Below are 18,451 nucleotides of genomic sequence, written 5' to 3' on the forward strand. Positions count from 1 at the left end.
ACACAGTGAGAGCCCATGCAGCTCCAAGTGCTTGTCCGTGACACACAGTGAGAGCCCATGCAGCTCCAAGTGCTTGTCCGTGGCACACAGTGAGAGCCCATGCAGCTCCAAGTGCTTGTCCGTGATGCACAGTGAGAGCCCATGCAGCTTCAAGTGCTTGTCCGTGGCACACAGTGAGAGCCCATGCAGCTTCAAGTGCTTGTCCATGGCACACAGTGAGAGTCCATGCAGCTTCACTGCTTACATGGATTTAAACTGGTGTTTACTTAGAAATCCTGAAGGCTTTGAAGTCATGTATTGCTCCCATAGTTTTTAGCATATTCTTGATAAATATTCTCTTACTGTTGTTTTACTGAGTATGTAGCTTTTACTTTAATATGTTCACGTGCCCCCACCCCCTTTAAATAAACCTTAAGGTATCTTCCGTTTTAACTGTATCTTGTAAATAGCATGGAATTGGATTTTTTTTAATTATATACTTCCTCAAAAACTGATGAACTTACTCCATTTACATCAGTTATAGCCATATTTGGATTCATAGCTACATATTTTCCAGCTTTCTTTTATGTAAATTTGGATTCCATAATTTTTTCTTTTGGTTAAAAGCTTATATTTTTTGATTTGTTTTCTTTTTAGAGTCAAGGATTGATGAAAGAATCTTGTATAAATAAGTCAACCATTCTGAATTATATTCCTAGCCTCAATAAGACCCTGTTATTTTTTAATGTCTTAGTTGTTTTTTAAAACATTTAAAATATTTATTAAGGTATGGTTGACATAAAATAAACCACACATTTAAGTTGTACATCATAATGAATTTTAGCACTTATATAATTAATATCTATGTATTTAAACACAGGTATACTAATTTCAATATTATAATCAAGATGAGATGTCCATCACCCACCACAAAATGTTTTCTGTTCCTTAGTAGTCCCTATGACTCGCATGCCTAGATAACCACAAACCTGACTTTTACTCACAGTGGTTTGTTATACTAATGGAATTCAGAGTTGTGCTTTGTGTCATCTCCCAGTATACGTTTTGAGATTTATGTAAACTATCGAGTATGTTGAGTCGCAGGTGGTTGTAAGCCTTGATGTGGGTGCTGGAAACTGAACCTGGGTCCTCTGCAAGAGTTGCATGTGCTCTCTCCCTTAATGATTGGGCTGGCAAAGTGTTTTATAAAGTAAGGCTTGCTGCCAAATGTGGTGACCTGAGTTTGGTTTCTGGGACTCAGATGGCAGAAAGGGAGAACACATTCCTCTAAGATATCCTCTGATGTCCACATGCTCACTGTGGCACATGTGTGTATGCACATAGACATACAGAACAGATACATAAATAAGATATCCTCTGATGTCCATATGCTCACTGTGGCACATGTGTGTATGCAATTGACATACAGAACAGATACATAAATAAGATATCCTCTGATGTCCACATGCTCACTGTGGCACATGTGTGTATGCACATAGACATACAGAACAGATACATAAATAAGTAAATGTCATAAGTTTAAGAAGTTAAAATTTATTTAATAATAAATTCAAATTATAATATATAAATTAACAAATCACCTTGAACTTAATGGTTTAATCAATAATATTGTCATTGGGATTAAAATAAATTAAATTGGTTTTACAGCAGCTATCCAGAAACTTAAAAGAGATTTTTTTTTTCAATGTCAATTTTTATTTGTATATTTAATATCTGACCTGTCTTTTTTCTTTCTTTCATTCTTTAGATCACAAAATTTGTTCAGGACAGACATAGAAACAGAAGAAACAGACTTCGTAAAGATCAACTTAAAAAACTTCCTGTACATAAATTTAAAAAGGGTAAGTGAATATTGTTGTGTCCTAAATATTAACATTTAGTGTTTCCAAATACATGATGACCATACTTATTTAATACTACTTTCTGAGTCTCTACTATATACCATTCCTAACACTCACTAACTAACATTAATAATGAATATTTAGGAAAGATGTTTTTATGCACTGGTAGCCTGGTAAAGGCAGGAAGAAGGTATGGGATTGGTATAAATCTTAATAATGAAAATGGGGAAAAATATACATTGCCACCACAATGTGCCAGTAGCTCTGTATACTATCAGAGAAAAACAATACTTTCTTGCACTAAGGTAGTCTGTCATCATAGACATTCCTCCTGTGTTCTCAAATGCTATGCTATATGCTGCTATATTGTGCTCCTAAAACCATAGGTAGCTATTACGTGTTTGCATATTTTCATGTCATGTAATTTTCATACTAATATGAAATGGGTACCATCATTATCTTTCCATTATATGCAAGGAAATAGAGGTTTACAGAGGTTTGAACTGTATTGACAGAGCTAGAAAGGGGTCTGCTATACTACAGCCAGAGCTCTGTGCTAAGTGAGCTTCAGATGTAGGCATATACTTGTTAATCATTATAGCTAGTACATCTCAGACTATATTAAAAAAATAAAAATAAAATATTCTGCTTAAAGACTGTTTAAAGAAGGTAAAAATCGAGAAGGCATTAAAACAGAAATCTAGAGGCTGGAAAGATGGCTTGCTGGTTAGGAGCAACTTACATCTGTCTGTGAATAGTCTATCCAAGGAAAATCCAACACCCATTTGTGGCTTACCTGGGCATCAGGCATGCAAATGATGTTGCCCATATAAATAAAATAAATAAGACAGTGAATGAATAATGAAAAAGCAAAGCTTCGTTTTCCATATAGCTAAATGTTTTATTACCACTTATAATTTTATCTTGTTATAAATATAACAATAAAAACTGGGAAAACATTGAATTTCATTTTTTAAAAGGACATAGATGCTATAAAATTGCAGAACATATGAGGTGAGTTATTTAGAAGTTGTTTACAGACCAGACCCAGTATGACAGTCTACCTCTAGAGATCACTTTTAAAAGCTCCATGGTTTTGAATGTGACCCAATCTTTTAGTTGAAAAAGTTTTCTGATACAATATATTCTGATCATGCTTTCCCTCCTCCAATGTCTGCCAGGTCCCCCACTTCCTCAGTGACCCAGCTCCATGCCCTTTCTTTCTTGAAACAAAACCCAAACAAAAAAGCTGCCTTAGTCAGGGTTTCTATTCCTGGACAAAACATCATGACCAAGAAGCAAGTTGGGAAGGAAAGGGTTTATTCAGCTTACATTTCCATACTGCTATTCATCACCAAGGAAGTCAGGACTGGAACTCAAGCAGGTCAAGAAGCAGGAGCTGATGCAGAGGCCATGGAGGGATGTTCTTTACTGGCTTGCTTCCACTGGCTTGCTCAGCCTGCTCTCTTATAGAACCCAAGACTACCAGCCCAGAGATGCCACCACTCACAAGGGGACCTCCCCCCCCCCTTGATCACTAATTGAGAAAATGCCTTACAGCTGGATCTCCTGGAGACATTTTCCCTACTGAAGCTCCTTTCCCTGTGATAACTCCAGCTGTGTCAAGTTGACACAAAACTAGCCAGTACAAAAGCCCTGAAGAAATGCACACACATGCGCACACACATGCACATATACACACTCAAAACTCCACAAAACACACACACACAAAATGTCCAAACAAAGCATTATGAGCCAAAAAATCTACAAAAATAGCATTGAGCTTGCTTTGTGTTACAAACTACTCCTGAGCATGAGGCCTGTCCTTAAGTATGTCCTTAATATACCTAGTGAGACGCCATTGGAGAAAACTCATTTTTCCTTTACAAGTGGGTATTAATTATAGATAGTTTCTTGGTGAGAGGTAAGAGCCCCCCCTCCACCACCCCCCAGTTCCAGGACCTAGCTTAAAAACATCTTTTTTTCCTAAAACAAAATATTAATTTAGAAGTTGATGTTGAGGGCTGTCAAGATAGCTCAGCCGGTAAAGGTGCTTGCCGCCAAGTCTGATGAACCGAGTTTAATCCCCAGTATCAATGAGGCGGAAGGACAGAATTAACTCTATGCGTGTGCACACTTACACACACACACACACACACACACACACACACACAAAATGTAATAAAACAAAGGAAAAAATATTGAAACTACCCTGAGTTAAAATGGCTTAAGCAAAATTGGCTTTTCCTCTAAGATGAGTAGCCATTGTAGGATTTTTGAATAGAAATAGCACCTAAACTAAATAGTAAAAAGTCTACCCCTCGCCTTTTTTCTTTCTCATAGCTCTTGAATTCGAGGCCCGTCTGGTCTATACCGTGATTTCCAGGGTAATGGTACACAGCAAGATCCTGTCTCAAAACAAAACAAAACACCCTATAAAACAAAAAATCTAATTTTAAAAAGCAGTTGGTTGTACCCGTAATAGTCATGCCACAGTTGTACCAGTGTGTTCAGCTTGCCTGGTGTGTTGTTAGTACAGCACACAGCATCCGTATTTGAGCAGGACTGTCTGCGACAGTTCTTCCCCAGAAGTCTGCATACTCTGATACTATAGTGAAAATGGAGTGAACTTTCAGCTTGGTCTTAGCCTCATTTCTCCATGTGCTGCATCCAAAGTGTGTGTCATCTTTAGAAATAGGGTCTTACTGTCCAACTCTGATGTGCAGCCAACAGTAGTGGGAATAACCTTATGGGTTGTAGGTTATCAGGGGATTGAGCCTCTGCCAGCAAGTAATAGGACAGCAGCCTACTCCTGGGACTTAAGATTTTTACTTAGCAACCTTATGGCTCTTGGGAGTACCCTTGTCTACCCATGTACAGTGACTTCAGTCAAACACTTAAAGTGATAGTTTTACCATCCTTTCAGATACCTTTCCAAATCTATAAGACACCAAAGGGTTAGTATTTACAGAAGGTGGGCAAAACCTCTGTAGGCCTGTTGTGTTGGACTGCTATTAAAAAAAGCATTCATAAGGGCCAATGTAAAGATCCTATAACTTGTATCAACTGTGTTTTATACAGCAGCATAGATGGGGGCACTAATCCATCGAATTCTGTATAGCTCAGTCATTTTCCATGAGCCATTTGGTCTCCTTATCTTGGTGTGTTGCTGCATCTGCTATAAGCCTCTGTGCATCCCCCTAAATACCCAGCAGTCTTGGTGAGGCTGGCTTGTGCTGCTTAGCCTGGATCAGGCCCAAGGGGAAGCAAGAGCAAATCTCCTGTGCCTAACACTGGAGTTGGCTCCCCAGGTTTGATAAGCCCAGGGTAACCTGTGGCCCTTTCATTTTCATTGGCACAATTAGTTGCTGAAAGCCCCGGTCTGGGTAAACAAGCTCCAACCCCAATGTTTTTTTGTTTTGTTTGTTTGTTTTTGATAACAGGGAGAAATGTATACAGAATATTAGTGTGTGTGTGTGTGTGTGTGTGTGTGTGTGCGCGCGCGCGCAAATAACTGTATACCCCTAGGGCAAGCTTAGTATTTTTCATTTGCACTATTTTTTTTGTTTCGTTTTTTGAGTGCACTATTTTTATCAGTTTATATTTTCTCTGAACTCACACAGAATCCATTTTTCTGTTAATCTTTTGCTCAGGAACTACAGAGACAGGTTTGCCACACTGGTCTTCAGAATGGCCCAGATAGGCCCTTTTTTATGTTTTGCCTTTCTCAGCTCCTCTGCATTGCTTTATGACTTTATAAATTCTATTTGCATGCTGGCCTGCCAGTAAGATCTACCAGAGCCCCTTCTACTGTAAAGATTACATTCTGCCATGAAGCCCAGCAAATCCACTAACGCCCTATTCTAGTCCCAAGGTCATTGCTAAAAGGAGGAAAAAAAATTTTTTTTCTTTTCTACATTCATTTTATATTTGTTTGTGGGGCAAATACAGGTTTCACAGGACACATGTAAAGGTCAGAGGACAACTTACAAGAGTCAATTCTCTTCTTCTACCATGTGAGTTTTCAGATCATACTCAGGTCAAGGGGCTTGGTGACAAGTGCCTGTATCTTCTGAGCTATGACACTGGCTCCCAACAAGTTCTTTTTCTTCTTCCTTTTAAATAGGTAACAAATTTTATGTTTTTCCCCAGTTTATGTACGTGTACTATATGCATGCTTGGTGTTCACTGAGGTCAGAAGAAACCATCAGATTTCCTGGAACTGGAGTTATATAGACTGTTGTAAATTTCGATGTGGATGCTGGGAGTCAAACCAGGGCCTTTAAACAGCAGCCAATGCTTTCAACCCCGGGCCTGCAACTTCTGACATGTGAAAGTCCTAACATGCACCACCCCATCATTTCTTGCTGCCCAGTTTGCTCAGTAACAGCTGCCCTTTCCCTGTTGCCTTCCCATCCCTGGGATTCATGGAGCCCTCAGCCATCAATAGCATGTGCTCCTAATGACTCCTATGGGCCAGTCCCTCAGAAACTGATTTCCTCTGTATTAGATTATCCAATCTTTGTCTCAAGGATGGATGGGTGGTTATAATACTATGTCTCCACTTCCATGGCACTCATATTGATCCCTTCTGCGCCCATGCCACACAGCATCATAAACCGATTGTCAGGGGGCACTGATATTCAATCTTCCCCCAGTTTAAGCAGGTCAGGTGTATTTGGTGATTAACTTCAACAAGAGCTCTTTGGCAGAGATCTAATTTGTGTTCTTTTCCTTGCATCATGCCAACTCTGGGAAACAGAAGGCCAACACCTTGATCTCGTTTTCTCCATTTTTCCACCTTTCCTGCCAAATCAGAGGATAATACTTACTGACTTTTCTCGTTGTAAATCGTCTTGTACTCTGACATTTTCCTTCTTGGCAGATAGCTGAATCTTAGTTACATGTCTTATGGTCCACAGCAACCCAAGCATCATCTGTGATAAACTGCACATGATCTCATCTCATCTGGGCTTTTATGGACTGCAGCATAGTCCTCAGTTCATCAGCTGACTGGGGATAGAGGTGGGCCTGTGTTCATCAAGGAGACATGGCCTCTCATACTACACAGAAGATGGCCACTCTAAGTGGCCCACTCTCCGGTGGCTTGGCCTTGGTTTTCTATCTTATCTCTCCTTCCTGGGAACATGTAATTGCCACAGTGGCAAGGAGTCACAACAGTCATATCACATAGGGGAAATGGCTATATCAATATTACCCCCACATATGGTCCACCCACAGACTGATCACCCGAAGTTACATTTTATTCATTCCATAGGCCACACTTCTCCTCAACTCATCTATCAGCCCCTATTCCCATGCCAATTAGGTTGTGCAGCTTTTCCTGAGAAGATATGAATAAACATTTATGCATGGATGACAGATCAAATAAATAACTACCTTACTCTAGTGTAGTGAACCAATGTATTCATGAGGGTTACTTACAGTAGTATGTAGTAGTAGTATGTACTTACAGTAGTATGGGTGACTCAAAGGTAGTCACATTCCTGTATAGTGCACGCCAGCATGGGGGACAACTCAGAAAAGCTGCATCTCTGAAGTGCGACACATAGCTAGCAGACAGCTCCACTAACAGGGTCTCATCTCGCCTGTACTTGCTTGTTGTTTCATAGATTTGAGAAGGGCCATATGAGTTCATATGAATTTTTAGATCTTGTGAGCTTCTGGAATATTGTGACCCTCAGTCCTCCCTGCAGGAATTTTATAGTTCAGAGGAAACAGCTACAGAGCACTGTTTCTAAAACTCCAAAGGAATAATTCAAGAATAAACTGACATAAATCTATAGGTTTCTTAATTAGGTTTTTGTTACTGTGAGACAACACCATGACAAAAGCAACTTACATACAGTTCTAGAGGGAGAGTCGGGGGAGGGGGCAGTATGCTAGGAAGAACTGGCATAGCAGCAGGAGTAGGCAGCTGAGAGTGTGGGCCTGCTTAGGACAAATCATCTGTGAAAAAGTATTTTTAGAATAGTTTGAAATTTAAATTTGCTTTGAGTGATATTAATAAATTTAGATGCTAAGAAATTGTCATTCATTTTTATTAGGCATGATAATAGTGTTGTGATTATGTTTTTAAAGCTCTTACTTGCTATGTATAGTAATAGTTAATAAAATGATACATCTCAGTATTGGCTTTTAATTTTTTTCAAGAAAACATTGGAAGTAGATCTAACCAAGATTTTTAAAAATACTGAAGTTGTTAAGCCTGATAATTGAAGATTAAGTTGTATAGTGGCATATATATATATATATTTTAATTTTCCTCTAATTTGCAAATATGTTAAGGAAAACAATGGGATACTCACACGTGTCTATATCTAAGTAGATCCAGAAGTCAGTGAGGAATGTTGTTGTACTATCTTCCCTCCATCAATCTCTTTACTTTAGGAATTACAGAGCACTAGAACTCCCATGGCATCACAAATCATTTTATTTTGTTTCTGGTTCCTCAATTCTCTCTTGTCTCTAGAGTTCAGCATTACTCATGCTTTGTATTAAGACAACATTCATAGGAAGGGAGGCATAAGCAGCAGTCAGTATTCTTTTTTTTTTTAAGATTTATTTATTTTATGTATATGAGTACATTGTAGCTATCTTCAGACACACCAGAAGAGGGCATCCAGTATGATTACAGATGGTTGTGAGCCATCATGTGGTTGCTGGGAATTGAACTCAGGACCTCTGGAAGAGCAGTCAGTGCGCTTAACCTCTGAGCCATCTCTCCAGCCCTGCTGAGCAGTCAGTATCCTTTAGTTGGCCAGTATTTCCCCCAGCAAGCTGTAATGGAAAGAATGAACCACAGGACCTCATTTTACCACTTGGATGTGACCCCGAGAACCCACTTAGCTTCCCTGATAATATCTGTGCTGTACATCTTGCTCAGTTATGAAGAAAGGCAATGCAAAACTGTGTCTTTTCAAATATGGGATTTCTGTGACCTGGAAGTAAACAAGTCCAGTACTGTACTGCCATGATAAGTACAGAATCTTTGAAATCCTATAGGTCAGATGAGCTTCAGGATATCTTAACTTCTGTAGAAAAAGAAACCCAAACTTGCAGTCTAATGGTCTCTATTGTGTCCTGCAGGGTAGTTATTCCTTTTAGTTGCCAAGATTAAATTTTTCCCAATTAAATTTGTAAATGAATGTGCGCCTATCACTATTATAGACACATTAGAAAATGAGGAGTATGACCCAATCAAGCAATTTCCAGGACAAGTATAAGTTTACATATAGCTTCATGAAAGTGACTCCCTGCCATAGGGCCTCATTCTGTAGAGTGGGGAGTGGCCCACTGAGAGGACCACCCTGTCTAATACATGTGCTTAGAGTATATGTAGCCTTTGAATAAAGTAGTTAAACAACTCCCCAAAGTGTGGACCAGCTCATCGTATTTAGGTATCTTAATAACTTTGGACTAAAACAAAAGTCTGTATTGCTTATATGGCTAATTTTCTCCTAGTCTCTCTCCTGTTTTTATTTCAGGTTACCTCTTATTAATGTCAAATAAAACTTTTAAATGTCCATCAAAAACTTTAACTTTTTATTTTATACATTACTTTTTATTTCACCCCAGGCTGTTAGCAGTGTTTGTTCATAAAATTTCAGATGATGGGGATTGCATCCTTTCTCTTCATTCTTGTTACTGCAAGCCACCCTTTGTTTATTACTTGAATATTGTTTATTACTTGAATACTCAAAGTGTGGTTGGTCCTACAGTGTCTGTGCTCACCTGCATATCAGGCCCATTTCCTTTCGGTTTGTAACAACATGCTTCAGTCAACTGCTTCCTCTACTTGAAAGGGCTCTGTTACCCTCTGCCGCTCACCATTTTATCTTAGAGCAGTCATCTTGGTATTTAGAGCTTTTCGTGATCTAGTTCAATTATAGTCATTTAACTTTTATCTTCCACTTTTATTTATTATATAACTCTACATGACTTTGATGTGTTTATTTGAAAATGATTTATATTTTTTTTACTGTTCCAATAATGTCTTTTCGTTTTTAAAATTCAGTTTACACTTAAGGCCTTATTTGAATTCCTCTTTATGAACTCTTTAAAACCCATCATAATAAAGTCTTCACACTTGGATATCTGGATTGTCAGTAGAGACAATATCTAGTATTGCTACTGGAAAGTATTTTGTCATCACTTACTGTCTTAAGAGTTGGATGACACATTCAATGTGAAAAATGTGAGGCCAATCTCTTTCTGTCGGGTCCGTCTACCACTTCCCAATAGTGCCATGCTGGCGAACAAATCTTTAAAACAAAGGCTTTTGGGGAACATTCAAGATCCAGATGATATAGCACATCCTTTGCTATAATGTTTCTACGGGGTTGTTAGTGTATTCTTATCAATTTCTTACCACTGAACTCTTTTTTTTTTTTTTTTTTAACCACTGAACTCTTTAGAAGGAAATTTTTTTTGATTTTTTTTTTTATAGTTACTTTACTTAAACTGAGATTTAACTAAACTTTAGGGTAATCTAGCTAACAAGCATAAATCATTTAGAAGCATCATTTACCCAAGAGCCTCAAGATATATTGAACAGGTTTTTAACTTTCTTTATATTGCGAAGAAAGGAAAGGAAATATTAGAGTAGAACACCAATATTTCAGGATGTAATTAAAAACATAGGCTTTATTTTTATGTGTAAATGTGTTTTGCCTGCATGCAAGTATGTGCAGCTTTTGTATGTAGAAACCAGGAGAGGGTATCAGATCCCTTGGTGTTGGAGTTATAAACCATTGTAACCACCATATTGTGCTGCAATTTGAACCCTGGTAACTTCTAGTCTGGCATATATACAAATTTAGATGCCTTGAAATCAGCCCTGGAAAGTATTTTGCATCCTAAACTCCTAATTAGGAAATTTTCTAAATTCCTAATTTCCAGATGGCTGTTTAAAATACTTCTGGACTAGGGAGGTAGCTCAGTGGGTAAAACACTTAACAAGCAAGGGTGAGGACCTGTGTTTGAATATGCACATCCCCATGCCCTACCCAAAAGCCATTAATGAGTAGCTTTAATCCTGGTACTCCTCTGGAAATATAAGAGGTGGAGATTGGAGAATCCCCAGAGGCTCACAGGTCAGCTAGCCTGGTGTATGCAGCAGGGAACAAGCGATCCTGTCTCAAATAAGGTGGATAATAAGCACCAACACTCAAGGTTGTTCTCATACATACATACATATGCACATACATACTAACAAAAATATACAGACTACAAGAATTCTAGGTACTATGAGTCCAAAGGTAAGGAGACAATAAAACAATGGCCAAGACATCAAAGACCTTGAAGTATAGAACATTCTGAAAGTCTGGGTTCCCCTGTAGGGTTAGATTTTTTAATACTGACTTTAACAAGGGTTTTTAAATGCTCTAACCTCCCTTCTAGCCCACCACCCACCAGAGGTAGTGGAAAAGGAAGGTTAATAGGGCAAAGGGGGATGTGGACCTATTTAGAAATAGTTCTTTTGGGCAATTCCAATCTTCCTTGTCAAGATACCAGCAGTTTAGTTCTCCCAAATCAGCAGTAGTAGCTCGATCCACTAGCAAACACTGTTCACAGATTAGCAACAGTTTGATCCAGAGGAAACCCCGAGGTTCTCAATCGGCCTGAGTCAGTGGACATGGCAAAAAGCAGCTGGAATATCATGAGAATTTCTTTGGTATAGTTCTCTATGAAATCATGACAAATGCTGTTCAGCAGATAAGGCAAGGCAAACCAATGACACAGCATTGTTAGCAAAGCCCAATGAAGACCAGCAAAGAGTAGCAAGGGGAACCAATGGTATATAACACTGTCCCTTTCCAAACATCACATGCTCTCTCAAGCACCCACTCTAACAAAACTATGCCCCTTTTCCAGGCAGCTTCCAGAAAAACACCATGTGTCTGTTCTCAGCAAAACATCCTCTCATAAGACAGTTTCCAAAAAGCATCACATGACACAGCTGAGTCTCCAAAGACACCAGAAATTTCCACTTCATTCTCCCATATGTTGTGTGTGAGAGATCTTACACAGTTTCTTAACCTTCCCATTATGCATTATATTTAATGTGTAAATGTGACCAAGAGTACCTATGTTGAGGGGGGTGTATAAATAAATGTATGAAAATGCTAGATGGGCTTGGTGTCTTCTGTCTGTAGTCTCAGCACTTTGGAGGTGGAAATAGGGGGATGAGTAGTTGAAAGATAGCTGTGGACACATAGCAGTTTGGAGACCCATTCTCAAGTACATGCGCACATATCCACAAGGGGGGGTGGAGAAAAAGAAAATGCTTAACAGAGTCACGCAACAAGACTCAAAAAATGGTAGGCAGTAAAAATTTCTAACACAAAACAACTCCTAAGTAAGTCTTAAATAAAATGAAACTTTCTCTTATTTAAGTTACCAGACTCCTAACTACTATAGCTGAAAAGTTATTTTCCAAGATAACATGTGTAGAAGACTTTTTTTTAATCACAGAGATTAGAAAAGAACAACAAATCATTTTATAGTAATTACTCTAAAATATGGAACGATTTTTTAAAATAATTTTTACTACTTTAACCTAGTTAGTAATTAAGGTTTTAGTTTTCATAATTACTTTTGCCATCATTTGCTTTTTACTGACAAAACGTCTGTCCATCCTTCTCATTGTCTCCCCCACCCTCAGTTTTTAACCACATTTTCACTAGGGATGAGGCATGAGGTCAAAGTGTAGCCAGATTTTCCATGTTTCTAATGCATTCAACCCATTCAATTAAAAATCTTATATTCAGTCAGCAGATGCTAAATATTTAAGTTGTGTAACTTCCCCAAGTAGTTTCAGTTATCACTGCCACACTCAGTGTAAAATAGTTTATGTGATGGGTATGGCCTTCAGTGTTCCCTGTGATTAAGCCAGGATATCTTGTATTTTAGTTTCACCAGGATGAGATCTAGATGTGTGTGCCAAACATTGTGCACTCTGCTTCTGCATTATTTCTATGGAGCACACAAAACACCCTCAACACAGACGCATCTTGACAATTTTTGGTTTTGACTCTGAAAAACTGAAGCATAATTTATGTCTTATAAAAGGCAATATATCATATGAATAAACTTAAAAGATGGGACAAGACAGTGTGTTTCATTATTTCAGAACTAGTCCAGGACTACAAGGACTTTCTACAGAACATACAGATCACTAGGGTTTATTCTGGTCTACAATCACAAACTGTAATTTTGAGTCTTATATAAAGTAAATATTGTAACAAAAAGTAGAAGATCAATATGAAGTCATTACTTGAAACTATTCTCAGGACACGAAAACTCAATGACTCTAAAATAACAAATCTACACATTTAAAGATGACCCAGATCACAACTACCTTTATTAGTTTCTTGGGTTATAAATTATGACAAATGCAATAGTTAAAGCACTACAAATTTATGTCTTATATATCTATATAAGGACTCTTGTAGTCACCCTGAATTCATGTGAAAACCCCAAGCCATTCTCCCTACCTACTTTCATCCCTGTTAACCACATGGCTCTAATAGGCAGGCATAGTACAGGTAATGAGACTAAATGTTTGACATGATATAACATCAGTTGTGATTTAACTGCTTAATGTATTCAAACTCTACCCTCAAAACCCAGGTTAGTGATTAATCTGTATAATTATAGGTTATCATAAATAATGTTAGAGCTCTTTAATATTCCTGGTTAAGACCTGTCTAGTCATTCTGACCAAACTCCATATGACATTCTAACATGTGTACACATGAATTTGTTAGAGTGTATTTGGTAGTGACAATACAGTAAGCAAAACCAAGGTACTAGTAAAATAAAAACACTAATTTTCTTTTAAGCTTTCTATTTTGGATTCCTCTTACACCATTTAAGTGACTAGAGGATATTGAATGACTTGCTTGGAAAAAGCCATTCTTCCCATTTTCCGTCCAGACTATCTTCCCAGATAGCAGCTTTATTTATCTCTAATACCTTCTAAAGTTATTCTCCCTGTGTAGGTCAGGCAATGAAACCCTCTTTTATTTCCTAAAAGTTACTTCTTTAAAGTATTTTTTTGGACTAAACTAAAACAGTTATTGATGTAACAAAGTATTTTTAAATCTACCCGCCAAAAGCAGCTGTATTTAAAAGAATACTGCTTTGCTTCCTTTAAAAATGAATCCTAGAAGAGTTATGAATTAAAGAAATCAGATAGTGTAAGGCAATAAACAAGAGTAAGACCCAGGAGTAATGCCTTTACTAATAAGTAGCCATTTAGTAAATACCTATTTCCCTGGTCATTTGTTTACATATCAACTTTATAACACCACAGAATTGGTACATATTGGTTATTTGAAGCCAAGTGTCTTCAATTTAAATCTATTTTTATTTAACATGAGTATTTGAATGTTTTAATGTGCTTTTCCATATGTGTTTGTGATGGGGTAGGGATGTAGTGAGTGGTTAAAGCTCCTACTTAGCATTCCTGTATTCAGTCCTACCACCAGCCACAAAAATGACTAAGACTAAGAGAAGTTTAGTGAAATACTGTCTTTTAGTATAAAATATTTCAAAACTAACATTTGAATGCTTAAGTAAAGCACTAATATAACTGTGATTCTTATGAAAATCTTTGACAAACATAATCAATGTAAACAACTCTGACATCTATTTTTAATTGCCTGAGTTGAGTAAAAGGTTAATTACTTAAAACTTCAGGCTCCTGAACTTGAAGTAGCTCTTCGAGTCAGATAGAAAAACAAAGGTATCATTTAGAGACAATCAAAAAGCATTTACAATAAAAGTTTGTAAAGCTTCAATGAATCTGTGGCATATTTTTATTTACAGTTTTCTGTTACAGGAGATGAATACGATGTGTGTGCTATTTGTTTGGAGGAATATGAAGATGGAGATAAGCTAAGGATTCTTCCCTGTTCCCATGGTATGAGTACTCACACAGTGCTTTGAGTTTGTATATAATTCAATTTTGAGTTCTGTATAAAGGGAGAAGAGAGAGCAATGCAAATATCAAGAATAGATGTGATTTATAAAAATGCACTAACTTCTCACATGCATATACAATGTGAACAGATCACTATACTAAATAAACACAGCAAGTAATTAAATGTAATAGTCTCTTCATACAGTAGTGTTATGCATGCCTGACTCAAGAGCAATAACTATGGGTCTTAGTTTCCATGTATCATTGTCATTCTTTTGTGTTGTGATAAAAAGAAAATATTGCATAAAATACCAAATTTCAGCACCTGTTAATACTGTGATCATATACTTCTTCATAAAGAGCATCTTATGCCTTGCTGAACCAAATCAAGCACTGTACTTGAAAGTGAGTGTTTTTAACAGAGTTGTTGGACTGAAGATGTATATTTTGCTTCAACAGCTTATCATTGCAAGTGTGTAGACCCCTGGCTAACTAAAACCAAAAAGACCTGTCCAGTCTGCAAGCAAAAGGTTGTCCCTTCCCAAGGCGACTCGGACTCTGACGCAGACAGCAGTCAGGAAGAAAACCCAGGGTCAGAGCGCACCCCTTTACTTCCACCCTCAGCTTCTGCCAGGACCCAGTCATTTGGGTCTCTGTCAGAATCCCACTCACATCAGAACATGACAGAGTCTTCAGACTACGAGGACGACGACAATGAAGAGACCGACAGCAGTGATGCAGACAACGAAATTACTGACCACAGTGTTGTGGTCCAGCTGCAGCCTAACGGTGAGCAGGATTACAACATAGCAAATACTGTGTGACTTTCCGGTGGATGGTTTATTTCCCATATAATGTTTATTTACGTATATGATTTGATTTTTTGCTCCTTTTAGAAGTTTCTGTAGAAATAACTTATTTTTTAGTTTTCTAGTTTAATCAAGTTCCTGAAGCAGGCTGTTTGATCTCTGATACTTATCTCCAATAGTATACAGCCACCTCACTAACAAGTGACAGACTGGTGCTGTGACTCAGGCATCAGCTTAGCTCTCTGGGATGACAGAATGTAGCCAGGACACTTTAAACATCCTCAGAATAGCCTGAAATGAAGACCTAGGTCATAGTCTGCAAATGTCGTCTTACACATGAAGTCTGCTATGGTCATCTAGCATGAGCTAAAACAGCTCTCACTTTCATAAAGTTGCCTAGTGGTGTTGGGTTGGTACATGTCTCTTCTGATAGTCCCTCTGTGTCATGGTTAATGAGTGGCAACAGGCAGTTTAGGATTTTTCTTCATAATACCACAGAGAAACTAAAAGATGTCTTCTTCCTTTCTATTCCCAAATAGTTTTTCCTCATAGGAAATGTCTACTGTAGGCTTCAAATACTTTGTTTAAGGTTTTCAAAACCACTATAGTGTTATGAGTTTGATTCCACAGGAATATCTCTGGACCTTACTTTCCATATTTCAGTATCCTTTTCTGTTGTGATTTTTTAAAAACATGCTGCATAAAAATACCAAATTTCAGCAACTGTTAATATTGAGATCACATACCTCTTCATAAAGAGCATCTTATGCTAATTAGCCCTGCTGAACCATGTGCAGAGGAAATTGTTCAAGTATTGGATTTGAAAATAAGTGCTTTTGTTTAATAGACCTAATGTATTGAGGCAATGTATTATGAAAAGCAAAATTATATAACACTGTAACTATGTAGAAAATATACTTAAATATAATCAGAATGCTAAGACTTTTTTTATATGGCCTTGTATGATAAGAGCTTCAATGTTAATAAATGTTTTCCACTTTAAAAGCCACAAAGTATTTGTTCTGATGAACTCTTACATTAACTTTATATGCAGGGTGCTATAAAGGAGAACGATGGAGACCATACATCACCTTGGGATTTGATACAAGGTTACTTACTAATTACTTACAAGCAGTTGGGCTTATCCACCAAAGTTAGCACTACAGCCAAAATAATCTCCTATAGTGTAAAGCGGGGAATTTTGTTGTAAATTGTAACACATTCTTTACAGTAGATGCATTTAGTGACATGGAAAATTGAATAAAATCATGTAGTAGAATAAGTACATCAGGTATATGAACATTTCATTATCTTTTTAAAATGCTGTATTTTAAGAGAAATATAACACGAGGAAAAGAAATTTTAATTTTGAATTATTTCTTTTAAAAATTTATACTCAGTTTGTTTCTTTGTTGAGTTTTTTTGTTTGCTTATTTGGTTTGTCTGTTGGTTTGGTTTGGTTTGGTTTGGTTTATTGAGCCAAGGTTTCTCTGGGCAGCCCTAGCTGAAGACCAGGCTGGCCTCAAACTCAAGAAATCCTCCTATGTCTGCCTCCTGAGTGCTGGGATTAAAGACCTGCTCTACCACTGTCAGCTCTTTCTTTTCTTCTCTTTTTAAAGATGATTTACCATAGTAATAAAGCAATATGGTACTGATACAAAAATATACACAGATGAACAGCCCAAACAGAGGACCCAGATATAAAGCTATGAGATTACAGCCACCTGATTTTTAACAAAGATGTTACAAATACACATTGGAGAAAGGACAGCATCTTCAACAAATGGGGCTGAGAAAACTGGGTGTCCACATACAGAAGAACAAAACTTAAATCTTATATCTCTTGCCTTGCACAAAAACCAATTCCAAATATAGAGAGGCTTAAGTGCTTGTTATATCTGCAATTATGAACTACTAAAGGATATAGATATAGGAATAGGTAAGGATTTTCTGAATAGAACTCCAGATGCTCAGGAAATAAGGCCAACAAAGGAAAATGTTAAAAAGTGAAGAGGCAACCTACAGAGTGGAAGAAAAATCTTTGCCAGATATCTGATAGCATTTTGATGTATATATAAATAAAGAGCTTAAAATTTAAAAAATGGAAACAACCTGATAAAACAATGATCTAGAAAACTGAACAGAGTTCGCAAAAGAAGAAACACAAATATGTAATAAATCTGTTAAGTGTTAAACATCTTACTCAAACTCGAATGGCTATTGTCAAGAGCAAATGATTCCAAATGCTGGCAATGCTGTGGGGAAGGAAAACATATTCACTGTGTGGGAATGTAAACTGAGGCAGCCACTATGGGATCAGTGTCAGTGTCTCAGAAACCTGAAAACACAATGGTGATGTATGAGCCAGCTGGACACATACCCAAGGATTCCATACCTTGGACTTCCATGTTTATTGCAACTCTATTCACAATATTCAGGAAATGGAACCAGCTTAAATGTCAATGGATGAAGAATGAGTAATAAAAATGTGGTACATAGATACAGGGGAATTCTAACCAATGTTAAAGAATAAAATTACTAAAGTTTCAGGAAAAAGTGAAAGATGAATCTGGGAAATAGTATACTGAGCGAGTAAACCCAGAGTCAAGACAATCTTCTTCCTTATATGCTGATACTAGCCTCACAGTTTTAGAGCAGTGTGCTTAACACTGAGTGCTGGTAAAGGCCAGAGAGAAAGGAATGTATGTGGGATGGTGTGTGTGTGTGTGTGTGTGTGTGTGTCTGTGTGGGGGTGTGGTGAGCACAGTGGGCATTAAGTTAAACGGTGGGGGGAATACTCGAGATAAGAAGGTCTGAACAGGAAGAGGAGATGGGGGGATAGGGAAGAGGGG

General features: G+C 37.6%; 1 protein-coding gene across 1 annotated transcript in view; it reads left to right on the plus strand.

The window, feature by feature from the left end:
* The window catches only part of Rnf13 (ring finger protein 13), an 18,106-nt gene extending 1,498 nt beyond the window's left edge, over positions 1-16,608 (plus strand). Inside the window, exons 2-4 of the mRNA XM_021196916.1 lie at positions 1,748-1,841; positions 14,710-14,790; positions 15,250-16,608. Of these exons, the coding sequence (XP_021052575.1) occupies positions 1,748-1,841; positions 14,710-14,790; positions 15,250-15,614 (540 nt within the window). The 3' untranslated portion in view covers positions 15,615-16,608. The remainder of the gene's footprint in view (positions 1-1,747; positions 1,842-14,709; positions 14,791-15,249) is intronic.
* Positions 16,609-18,451: the final 1,843 nt, after the last annotated feature.

The sequence above is a fragment of the Mus pahari genome, chromosome 4, assembly GCF_900095145.1.
Source record: "Mus pahari chromosome 4, PAHARI_EIJ_v1.1, whole genome shotgun sequence".
Lineage (NCBI taxonomy): Eukaryota > Metazoa > Chordata > Mammalia > Rodentia > Muridae > Mus > Mus pahari.